Source organism: Heterodontus francisci, chromosome 42 (assembly GCF_036365525.1).
Source record: "Heterodontus francisci isolate sHetFra1 chromosome 42, sHetFra1.hap1, whole genome shotgun sequence".
Classification (NCBI taxonomy): Eukaryota; Metazoa; Chordata; class Chondrichthyes; order Heterodontiformes; family Heterodontidae; genus Heterodontus; species Heterodontus francisci.
The window spans coordinates 9,873,074-9,886,160 of record NC_090412.1 but is presented as its reverse complement, the minus strand read 5'-3'; the positions used below and the strand labels follow the sequence as shown (position 1 = coordinate 9,886,160).

Genomic DNA, 13,087 nt, shown 5'->3' with positions numbered 1-13,087 from the left:
TTATGAGTGCCGTTTTTCTGCCAATTCAGCATGTTCATAACTTCAGTTAAGTTTACTATCCATTCGGTATTTTAAAAGATCAAAATTCAAGAGCTCAGCACTTCTTGTGCAAATCCTTTCAGGATGAATTCTGCCTTGCCAACATTGAGACCATCCTGGTCATAGTCACCACAGAACTCATTTGTGACTATGCAGTGTGCTATCACTCCTTTATCCTATTTAATCTCTCTCCATGATTTTCATATAATTGGCCATTTCATTCACCACCTTCGTTGTTTTGGATTTGTGTTTGAATTCATAGTCTTGGCATTCCCAGTCTCAGCATCTCCTCCAGCCATACATCCCAACACACCCATCATTTGTATTCTAATTAGGAAGGCAAATGGTATGTTGGCCTTTATTGTAAGAGGATTTGAGTACAGGAGTAAAGAAGTCTTGCTGCAATTGTATAGAGCCTTGGTGAGACCGCACCTGCAGTATTGTGTACAATTTTGATCTCTTTACCTAAGGAAAGATATAATTGCCATAGAGGGAGTGCAACAGAGGTTCACCAGACTGACCCCTGGGATGGTGGGATTGTCCTATGAGGGGAGATTGAGGAGACTAGACTTGCATTCTCTAGAGTTTAGAAGAATGAGAGGTGATCACATTTAAATATACAAAGTTCTTACAGGGCTTGACAGGTTGGATGCAGGAAGGATGTTTCCCCTGGCTTGTGGGGGAGGGGGGGAGGTTCTCGAACCAGAGGACAGTCTCAGAATAAGGGGCAGGCCATTTAGGACTGAGCTGAGGAGGAATTTCTTCACTCAGAGGATGTCGAATCTTTGGAATTCTCTACCCCAGAGGGCAGTGGATGCTCAGTCATTGAGTATGTTCAAGACAGAGATCGATAGATTTCTACATATTAAAGATATCAAGGGATATAGTGGTGTTGAGGTAGAAGATCAGCCATGATCTAGTTGAATAGCAGGGCAGTTTCGAGGGGCTGAATGGCCTACTCCTGCTCCTATTTGCTATGTTCTAATCTTCTTTTCCATTCTCCCCTCCCAGTTCCACACATGGTACCAGAGTCTTGCTTGTCTTGTCATTGAAGCCTGGAGCCCTCTCACTAAACCCTTCAGCCTCAAAGCCTACCTCTTTGATTGTGCCTTTGGTCACTTTCCCCAGCAGCACAACTCAACAATCCTTTATTGCCTCTGTGAAGAGCTTTAAGATGAGTTACCACACTAAAGATGGTACATAAATGCAGATTGTTATCATGCAAAATGTTGTTTAATTCATACATGGGGATCTTCAACATTCACTGAAGCAGTCAGGGAGGAGCCTCAGTCTTATCCAAGGGGTGACACTCCCAACAATGCAGCACTCCATCAGTATTGCACTATGTGCCCAGGTCCGAGAGTGGGGCTTGAACCCACAGCTTTCTGACTCTGAAGTGCGAATACTCCCAAATGAGCCAAGTTAGTTACACTGATATCTCCAGAAAGAATCTGTAACCCTGTTCTTATGGCTACTGCAATTTTGAGCAGTATTCCCTTAGATTGCAGAGTGTAAATGATCTAAGGTCATGACTCCTGTGGGTGGGGTGAAGTAACAGTTCCCACCTCTTTGCATCAGAATTAGACTTGGAATTTGGTAGTGACTAACTTATTGGAATAAATGAGCTGTATGAATTTTTCATTTGTTTCATTTGTCAGGCTGTTCAGGTAATACTGCCCAGCAAGGAGGCCGAGTCTGGGTGGCCAATGGGGAAGCATGTGGTATGCTTCAGTTAGTTTTGATTTGAATGTGATATAAACTGGGTGTACACAGACTTGCTAACTGCCATTGATTAATTTATATCCATCTCCTTGAAACTTATATTCTAGAGCCAGATGTTGTCCAATCTATGATCCCATCCAGACTTTGAGTCAGTGTTGGCAAGTGTGAAATCTTGGACACTATAATGATCTGCTTTCTGTTCTATGACATTTCTTGTGGCCTTTTTCTCAATTTCAGGTAGTAATCCATGGGGTGCCAATCAAACCCCACCTATTGGACTGGATGTTTTTGGAAACTTGCCTTCACATATCAATCCCTCCTACTTGGCAGGAGTGGTAAGTGCCACTTTTAAACCTACAGATGAATGTGTCTTTAGTTTTCTGATATAAACCCAGAACAGCTAAAATAAAACTCAAGTGCTGGAAATACTCAACAGGTCTGGCAGCATTTCTGCAGCGAGAAAGCACCTCCCCACCTCCGCCCCCTCCCGATCCTGGATTTTTAGCATTGGGAGGTAATCTCATTAATTTCCCTTGTTCTAGAATGTTCGAATTGCAATCTTTAACACAAGGGGCTGTGTTTCCCCTAACGGGGGAAGGGGAGGGGTGGTGGCGGTGTGCGCGGGAAACAAAAATTGAGACAGTTTCCTGGTGCTGAACCCGCCCCCAGGGGTAAACAGTCACTCATTGGGATTTTCATAGGAACACCCCCTTAATTGGCATGGAGATGGGTTCCCTGTCCAATTAAGGGCGGCAGGTGGGCTCCCTAAGCTTGAGAGCCAATCGGAGGCCTTCCAGCTTGAGAGGAGCAGCAGGTTGTGATGGCAGGTAAGTAACAGAGAGGGTGCTTCAACATGGAGGCACCCTTTCATCAACCTCTTTAAAATTTTAATCAAAAAATGGTTCTTGCTGCCAGGCCACCACTGTGGGGTGGTGCCCCTCTACAGGGTGGGATGTGGCTAATCTCGCACCCAGGCAGGCAGGGAGGCTCTCCAGGCCTGCCTGGAGTGCTGGCACACCAGCCTCCTTTAATTGCAGTTAATAAGGCTGTTAACGAGCCCTGCTGGCCCGTACCAACCTCCGCAAAAATGGCTGGTGCCGGGATCGGCACTGGAAACCAGCATACCAGCTAGCGCTGGTATTTTTGGGGCCCAAACATCTCCGTTCAGTATCCTGGCAGGGCCCAAATGTTCAGCCCAAGATGTTTTCTACTCTTATTTAAAGGTCTGTAGTGATTCCACACTCACTGCATTTTTTGGCAATCTATTCCAGATGTGGAGACTCACCTGTAAAAAGAAATACTTCCTGGCATCTAAACTAACTTGATGCTTTTGTAGCCCCTAATAATGCTCCCTAGTTCGCCCCACCCTATCTAGCTGTAATAACCTGCCCAGTTGGGCAAAGTATGATCTCTTCATTATTTAAATGACCACAAATATTTGAGATGGGGTGCACAGGGATAGCATTTACAGTTGGAGTATGCATAGGAAATAGCACAAGATGGCACGATGCAACTGGGATCTCTTTGAACCAGTCAAAAACACCATGCTGACAAATAGTACCACTCAGGCTAAACTATCGAACAGATTTATTCAGAAATAAAAGTATACTGAAGCAACAGTAGAACCATAGATTAGGTATCCTATAGTGTTACACTTTGCAACATCTGTTCCAAGACAGCAAAAGTTCCTAAGTCTTCGCAGTTTTGTAGTTTGGATCATGGCTCCACATTTAAAAGCTTTACATGAGAAATGAGCGTCATGAACTCCCTCATTGCATCTCCAGCATGTATGGTGGTTCAGTGAAAAATTAAGGTGAGCACTAAACTGGTTATGTGCCTCTTCCAAGCTGGTACAAAGGAAGATAAAAAATATATCCCTCACAATCAACACAAAATGTCAATCAAAAAGGATTTCCAAGACTCAGCAGACCATCGGAGATCACGGCTACCGATCCCAGCAGAAGCCCCCTGATGAGACAACATTCACAAATCATTTGTTGACATCTACCAGCTTGCATTCTTTTGACATGTTTGATAGGAATTCCCAAACGGAAACATCCAGTGCACTGAAAAGGATACTCAACTTGCTTAGCAGAATTCAATGGGCAACTGGGCATCCAACCAGATGACCCAGCTTTGCATTCCAGGCTAAAAGCCATTTTAAGAATTTCAAGTCATTGACCTGGTTAAAATTGCATTTAAAATATACAATATAGACACTCATGATCTAAAACACAGCTAGCGTTCCTCCTCTTCACATCACAAACACATTTGCAAAGTGTTTACACATAGTGACCAGAAGTATTCTTGACCACAGGCCTGATGAGTGCCTAGAATAATCAAAGGCCCAAAGTGATGAGTTCTATTATCCATGTCTATCGAACAAGGTAAGTTCAATAGCTGAACTTTGAATCAGCAGGTTTGCAGTTCCAAAGGCAGCCTTCAAGGAGAAATCCTAACCCTAATGTTGGTTTTCAGCTGTGATTCCTAGCAGATGATGAAGGTACCAATGTAATTTCACATGGCTGTTTATCTCCCTGTACTTGACCTTGCCTGATCACAATGGCTAGCAAGATGTTATCTGAGAGAGAACTGTACTAGGAAGTTTCTTATTTCATTTTTTTGTTACTGAACCTCAAATCGTGAAAGGATTTGCAAATAGATTGAACTCAAATATGGAGGATAGATACTATTTACGCTAAATGACTTATTATCTGATATAAATAAGTTCATAAATATATTGAAAAATAAATTCTAGCCACCTATATGTAATTGATCTATTATATCAAAGTTCCACCTGTGAGCATTTAGTGTCCACTTTTTCCATTATTAATTCCCAAGTCCACTTTTCTAACAGAAAATGTCTATGTAACAGTGCCACAACTGGCTGGAGGGTATAATTACAGTGTGATGAGTTTAGAGGCAGCCTCCATTATAAATATTAAAACAGGAATTTATAATGGTAATACTAAATATATGACTTTAAATTGGGGATTGAATTGCTCTGCACACCTTGGTCCAGCATCACTCCCCCACCCCTAGCTCCAACCCTGATTTCCACTAACGACAACACTGCTTGATTTTTGACTTCCGCTCCCAACTCAGTGTGTGACACCATGAGAGATTGACAAGTTAGAAATGAAGCTGATGGCATTTAGATTTACTTGAGCAAAATTGGAATGAAATGAGAATCAAAATTGTGCTTTACCAACCGCAAATCTTAATGCCGTTGTCTTCTGTTCTGCTATTGTTACAGGCTGAAAGCATGTCGGGTGTTCTCGGACCTCCCAATCCTGGTTTTGGAGGGTTTGGAGCACCTCCCAACCAGCAGCCAACACCTCAATATGGAATGTATCCACAAGGCCAAGGCAGTCAGCCTGGTGCTCCCTCATACAATCCAGGATATCCTGGCTCTAACCCAGGATATCCAACAACCTCAGGCCCGACTCCAGGTTACCCCTCAGGCCCGACTCCAGGTTACCCCTCAGGCCCGACTCCAGGTTACCCCTCAGGCCCGACTCCAGGTTACCCCTCAGGCCCGACTCCAGGTTACTCCTCAGGCCCGACTCCAGGTTACGGAGCTAATCCATCAGGCCCGACTCCAGGTTACGGAGCTAATCCATCCCAAGGCTACTCATCAAATTCTGCTTCATTTGGTGCAACTGTGACCCCCTCTGCAGCACCACTAAAGGTATGGAAGACCGTTCAGTTCATGAATTATAGTGAACAAGCTTTAAGGGTGAAGGTTAAAATTTGCTTAATTTATTGCTTGCTTACTTCCAGGTTTTGTGACTGGACAGTTAAAACTAAAGTGATTCACCAAACAGTTTTTAGCAAAGACATTCGGGAGTAGTCAAAGGGGTCCAAAAATACTAAGTAACTGTAGGCAAGACAGTACTGGAGAGGCGGAGGGAAGGGAGGTGCAAGCAGGCAGGGGTTGAATGTGTGTGGAGGATGTGGATGTGTGGCATGTCAGGGGCAGTGTCAGTGTCCATGTCAAGGCTCTTATCCAGCCTTGGGTTGCTGTGGCAGAATCCAAATTCAAGAACAGGTTTCAGGAGAAAGGTTTCAGGAGAAAGTTTCCAGACTCAGACGAAGGAAACGGATTATTTTATGAATGGGCTGCTCCCTGTCATCTAGGTATCCTTGCTGCCCTTTCAGAAGAAGTCAAAAGTAGTGCTTTTTTTTTTCCAGATCTATGACAATCAAACATTTTATTTCATTCGCAAACCTTTATTGTTGTCCCTGATGCAATGTTCCTGAGGTGACACACAAAAACCTTTATGTATTCTTAGTGCATGCCTCTATTCTGTTTCACACTTGTGATTTAACAGGGCTGTTGTGAATGTACTTACTTGTGTTATTTAAGAAAATGGCTGCTTTCTACATGAAACTGCAGGTTGCTTAAGGAATTGGAAAAGATCCTAATTTTCTATTTTAAAATGTTGTTTTGGCATTTTATACCCAGGTTGTCCCAGAATTCGAGGTAAATTTTCTTGATGTGCTTTTTGGAGTTGTTTCCCTCTGATAACTGCATGTGATGCTGTGTTAGATTAATGACCTTTATTGATTATCTCTGTAGATCAATGCATTAATCTCTGGAAGGTTCTTTTCAACTAAGACAAAAGCAAAATACTGTAAATGCTGAAAATCTGAAATAAACCTTTCAATACAACGACATAGGCATCGTCTACCAGGTTAATTGAAAAGAGGAGATAAGAGCAGAAAATGGTGACGTACTCAGCAGGTCGGGTAGCATCTGTGGAGAAAGAACTTAATGTTTCAGATTGACCTTTCATCAAGAAGAGAATCTGTTTTGCTGCATATGGTTCTAGAACATTCTTATTGAGGCATCTGTGTGAAAAGCATTCAGATTTAGTCTTTTTTTTAAAGTATAATTATGTATATTTATATATAGATTCAGGTGATGGAAATCAGATTTGATTCTCTTTTTATATCGCTGAATCTAAACTTGTTGAGCTTAGCTAAACTTTTGTTACATGATGGAAAAACCTGAGTTTAGCCAATTGGAGTTGAAATCATTTCAGAGCTTATCCGTCTTGTTGGAGAATGTGGGCATCTTGATGTCCCCAGAGAATGGGGTCGAACCCCTAAACCTGGATGTGCCCACATAGGTTTATTCAGTGAGTAATTCAGACATACAGACCAGAAAGGTTCCGTGCTCTATGTTAGGTTTACTGAACTCAGGCAGGGTGGCCATTGGTGGGAGGTGAGGCAATGGGCCTCCCTCCTCCTTTGGTACAAAAGAGGCAAAGTGAGCAGGCTTTCCTTGTTGCTCATCCCTATCTGGAGATCTCCGCTGGAAGTGTGCATGTGCAGATGTCATACGAGAACAGAATTGGACTAGGCTGCAATGCCAATGGTTTTATCATTGTCTTACTGTTGAGTTCCTAATAGTTATTTGGGGGACATAGTGAATGGCACATGTGGAACTGTCCTCTGGGATGGAGTAAGTGCTTTCAGGAGAGGATAAAATTGGCAGAGGTGAAAAACTCTAAACTGACAGTGCCATCAACATGTGTTTACAAGCAGGCAATAAACTTCCCACCCTTTTTTAAACAAAAAAGTGTTTAAGTATTGTTGTTTTTAGTTATTAGTTGACGATACTTAAGCAAAAATAAGACATTTAGCTGCATGTTATACTGATGTGTGGTGTCCTGGCTTACTGTGGCACTGCTGCTTTGTGCATGTTGGCTCTCAGCAGCACATACGCTGCTATCAATCAGTGCACGCCTGAGTAAACACAGCATTTATTGAGTATAATGTTTCAGGTGCCCCTAAAATAATCTTGATTTACCTTTTGAAAATTGGTGGGGGGCAAAAATTTCTGAATGAGTGTGTGGGAAACATGATTCCACGTGGATTGTCCCTCATTGTCCCCTCTTACATTTCTGCATTCTTTTTACACTCTTTGTAATGTTTTTCTTCCCCGACTATATAAGCAAATTTAAATCAATCCCACCATTGTGCCAACACTAGGGAACATAAGAACAGGAGGGAAACCATTTAGCCCCTCGAGCCTGTTCTGCCATTCAATATGATCATAGCTGATTTGCGACCTAACACCATCTACCTGTCTTTACTCCATATTCCTTCATCCCTTTTGGCTAATAAAAAATCTATCCATCTCAGATTTAAAATTAACAATTGATCTGGCATCAATTGCTGTTTGTGGAAGAGAGTTCCAAACTCCTACTGTGAAGGAGTGTCTCCCAGTTTCACTCCTGAAAGGTCTGGCTGTGGGGGACATGACTGAGGTATACAAAATTATGAGGGGCATTGATAGGTTAGATAGGAAGAAACATTTTCCCTTAGCGGACGGGTCAATAACCAGGGGGCATAGATTTAAGGTAAGGTGCAGGAGGTTTAGAGGGGATTTGAGGAAAAAAAATTTCAGCCAGAGGGTGGTTGGAATCTGGAACGCACTGCCTGAAGAGGTAGTAGAGGCAGGAACCCTCACAACATTTAAGAAGTATTTAGATGAGCACTCGAAATGCTATAGCATACAAGGCTACAGGCCAAGTGCTGGAAAATGGGATTAGAATAGTTAGGTGCTTGATGTCCAGCACAGACACGATGGGCTGAAGGACCTGTGCTGTATAACTCTGACTCTGATTTTTAGCCCAAAACCCCTAGTCCTGGATGCCCCAACTAGCAGAAATTGTTTCTCTCAATCTACCCTATTTGTTCTCCTTAATATCTTGAAAACTTCAATCAAATCACCCCTTAACTTTATAAAGTCCAGGAAACACAACCCTAGTTTGTTTAATCTCTCCTTGTAATTTAACCCTTGGAGTCCAGGGTATCATTCCAGTAAATCTACACTGCACTCCCCACCCACCCCCAAAGGCCAGTATATCCTTCCTAAGGTGTGGTGCCCAGAACTGCTCACAGTACTCCAGATGTGGTCTGAAGAAGGAAGATTATGGTTGTCACATGATGATCACATAAGCTGTATGTTTAGGTACAGAACTAAATTAAGTAAATCTTTGGTTAGAGAGTGGATGCTTTAATCTGCTTAAATTCCTCAAGTTGAATTGGAATGTAGATTCATGGCTGTTGATGAGTGACTTGACGATGCAACCTCATAAATTTGAGAAATTTAACCCGTAGTACACCAGGTGATAGTGAAGTGATGCAAACAGCACTTATCCACCACGTTGTCATTGGGTTGCCTGCCCACCATCTTAGCTGGAAAAACAATTGGTACATGACCGAGGGGAATAATCCTGTCCTGCTTTTGAACAGTTTAACTGACGCAAACATCTTGTCTTTAGCCTGTGAACAGGGGGACGGTGAGAGATGCTGCAGGATTCGATGCCCTGAGGGATGCTGAAGTTCTAAGGAAAGCTATGAAAGGATTTGGTGAGTGAATCTGAAGTGTACTGCTTTTCTTTTTATTAAGTTTTCTCATTCTGACAGAGGCTGAGAGACTGACTGCTCAGCATTTGCATTCGTGGCTCTGGGCTGGGAGGAGAAGGCGTTCGACATGGTGGTTCCTCCTACTCATTGCCTTTTAATGATCCCTGCTGTAAAGTGCACATGTGTGGACATTGGGTTAGTTATGAAGCGTTCCATGGTTGAACAACTGTTTATAATTCTCATCCTTGTCTTCAAATCCCTCCAGGGCCTTGCCCTACCTTATGTCTGTACTCTCCTCTAGCCCCACAACCCTCCAAAAGTGCTTCTCCAATTCTGGCTTCCTGGGCACCCCTGATTTTAATTGCTCCACCATTGGTGTCCAAGCCTTCAGTTGCGTAGGCTCTAAAAGCCAGAGTCAGTTACGGCATAGAAGAAGGCCGTTCAGCCCGTCAAGTCCATGCCGGCTTTCCGTGGAGTAATCCAGTCTGTCCCACTGCCCAGCTCAATCCCTGTAACGCTGCATGTTTATTTCCTTCAAGTGCCCATCCAATTTCCTTTGGAAATGATTGTCTTCACTTTCACCTCCGTCCTCACGTTCCCCCTGCATCGCTTGCCCAAAACCTTCAATCTGTGTCCCCTAGTCCTTGTACCATCGGTTAATGGAACAGTTTTTCCTTGTCTAACTTATGTAAGCCTGTCATAATCTTGTACACCTCTATCAATCAGTCTCCTTTGCTGCAGGGAGAACAACCCCAGCTTTTCCAACCGAACCTTGTAACTAAAATCTTCCATCCCTGGAACCATTCTGGTAAATGTCTGCACCCTCTCAAGGACCCTCACATTCTTCCTAAAGTGTGGTGACTAGAATTGGAGACAGTACTCTAGCTGTGGAATTCCCTACCTTCACCTCTCTGCCTTTCCACTTTGCTTTCCTCCTTTAAGACACTCTCAAAACCTCCTCCTTTGACCAAGCTTTTGGTTATCTGACCTTGTATCTCCTTTTGTGGCTCATGTCATACTTTGTTTTATAACATCCAGTGAAGCTCCTTGGGACATTTAATTATGTTAAAGGTGCTATATAAGTTGTTCTTATTCCTGTTTAACAAAGAACTTACATTTATAATGTGCATTATTATGTCTCTCTTGTTCCAAGTCACTCTAGCTATAGTGATTTGCTTTGAAGTGCACACACCATTGTTACATAGTTCAACAAGCCAGCCATTTTGTGTTTAGCAATGTCCCACAACAAGAGGTGTGATGGTACATTTTTTTTTGGTGGTGGTGTTTGAGGGGGAAAGTGTTAGCCAGGACATTGGGGAAAACTCTTTGTTCTTTCGAGAAGATATTTCCACCACATGGTTCAGGCTTGATGGGCCAACTGGCTTCCTCTGTATCGTTATGACTCTCTAGCACTTGACAAGACACTTTCCTGCATGCATCACCTAGTTCCTTTTTACTGTTTGACTGATTTGGAAATCCTACCTGGACATCTAAGTGGGTTTTAACTGGACGGTAGATAACTTCTTTCAGTAGAAGTATTCCACGTGCCCCTTGATCAAACATCTTTACAAGACTCTTATTGTGTCAAAAACTAAGGCGGACTGCTTGCTTAATAAGGAAGAAACTACACAGCACAAAAGCAGCTTTGTCTCCCATTTGAGCTACATAAAAATGATGTCAATAACCTTCCCTATCATCACCTTTTACAGATTTAATCAAGGGTTTTTTTTTTTTTGGAAGTGTTTGGACTTCTAATTTTTTTTTTTAGTGTTTTGAGTTATTTAGTGTTTTTTGTGGAGATCGAGGTAACAAATTCGTGCTGAGGAATGGAACATATTCACCTCTGACACCAAAGCATTGAAACAATGCCATGGTTAGCATGAGTCCCTGAAGTTCCTTTCCTTCCTATTTTAACAAAGTCTATTAAAACTAATCTCAAGTTTACGCATTCTTACATTTGTCATGTTCTGACACAACATGATTTCAAGGCACATGTATCAGCATCAAACAAGTGCTCCCCGGGTCAGTGCTGGTTAGAAGCAGTGCCAAGCTTCCTGCTGGCCTGTTCTGACAACATGCCTTAACGCCGGCCTCAGAAAAATATCACTTCCTGTTGATATGTGATATAATTCCATTCCACCCCCCACCCCTGACTGACCATACTTGTGTATCTTCCAGGTAATGTCAACAATTTGTTCTGAATCATGGGCAGTTTCAGGATTTGTCCCTGTTGAGAGTGTGTAAACTCAATTGACAATATATGCTAAACAGCCAGCAAGGAGAGATGGGGCTTCATCCTGTCAGATTAGACTGAATTTGAACCCAGGGCCTAGAGATGAGATGATGCTGAGGTTGGCCACGGTCCCACATTCCCCTTATTTTAGCATTATAAAGAATTATCAGCACAGAAACAGGCCACTCTCCTAACAGATCCGTGCGAGGTTTATGCTCCAAGCGAGCCTCATCTCATCATATTGGCATCTAACCCCATCAACATATCCTTCCATTCGTTTCTCCTCATGTCTTTAACTAGCTTCTCCTTCAAGCATCTATACTATTCATTTCACCCACTCCCTGTGGTAGTGAGTTCCACATTCTCACTATTCTCTGGGTAAAGAAGATTCTCCTAAATTCCCTATTGAATTTATTAACGACTGTCTTATATTCGAGGCTCCAAGTTCCAGTCTCGCCCACAAGCGGAAACTTTTTCTCCACACCTATCCTATCAAACCTTTTCATACTCTTAAAGACCTCTATTAGGTCACTACTCAACCTTTTAGAGACAAGAGCCCAGCCTGTTCAATCTTCTCTGATAGCAGAACCTAAATGTTTTATGCACCTTCTCCAGTGCCTCTATCTTTTTTATAATATGGCAACCAGAACGTTTCAGTTTTCCAAGTGCTGCCTAACTAATGTTCTATACAGTTGAAAATAGTTTCTCTATTTTTTCAGTTCTATCCCTCTAGAAAGGAACCCCAGTGTTTTTTTTTATGGCCTTCGTAATCTCCATTGCTACTTTTAGTGATCTGTAACCCCAGATTCTTCTACTTCATTTAGACACTTATTTTCCAAGGAGCATATGGCCTCCTTATACTTTCTACCAAAATGTGTTACCTCAAACTTATCTATATTGAAATTCATTTACCAATTACACACCCATTCCGCAAGTTTAGTAATGTCTTCCTGCATTTATTGCAATCCTCTTCCATATTAACAGCTCTCCCCCAGTTTGGTGCTTTCCGCAAATTTTTAAATTGTTCTTCTGATTCCTGAGAGAAAATTATTTACATAAATTGTGAACAACAGGAGTCCCAGCAATGGAACACCACTCCCCATCATTTGCCACTCCAAGTAACTACCTTTAACCCTACTCTCTGTTTTCTTTTTTGTAGCCATTGTCGTCCATTCTGCTACTCGTCCTCTGACTTCACATGTTCTACTCTTAGTCATGAATCTATTATTTTTCTTGTTTAAAACTAAATGAACAAAACTATTTGGAATTGGCCAAATGGAGGCCATATTTGTGTTTTACGTTTCCAGTATTTGAGTTTTAAAATTTATTATTTATCCACAATGTTATCACAAGCAAATTATTTGACAGTAGTCATTTTAGTGTGACAGAGAGTAGAGAAGTGATTGTGAGATCATTCCAGGAAAGGACCACCTCCTTCATGAGAAGACATTCTGTAGTGAAATATAAACTGAATATGCAGGAAAATACTGAGCAGGTGAAGCAGCATTTATGGAGAGAGAAACGGAGTGAAAAGTATCAGGTCAATGACCTTTCCTCAGAGCTCTCCAGTATTTTTTCTTTATCCAGTATCGGCATTTTTCAGTATTTCAAATTGCCAAAATCAGCAGTATTTTGCTTTTTGAGCTACATCATAATATTACTATCTCAAAAGCACTGAAACAAAGCTGGTGAATGTAAACGTTTCTGCAA

General features: G+C 42.1%; 1 protein-coding gene across 2 annotated transcripts in view; it reads left to right on the top strand.

Moving 5' to 3' along the window:
* The window catches only part of anxa11a (annexin A11a), a 56,679-nt gene that overhangs the window by 21,233 nt on the left and 22,359 nt on the right, over positions 1-13,087 (top strand). Inside the window, exons 3-5 of one of the 2 annotated variants that reach the window (XM_068020536.1) lie at positions 1,999-2,096; positions 5,018-5,452; positions 9,060-9,147. In XM_068020536.1, the coding sequence (XP_067876637.1) occupies positions 1,999-2,096; positions 5,018-5,452; positions 9,060-9,147 (621 nt within the window). The remainder of the gene's footprint in view (positions 1-1,998; positions 2,097-5,017; positions 5,453-9,059; positions 9,148-13,087) is intronic. The other variant, XM_068020537.1, reaches the window with a different exon arrangement.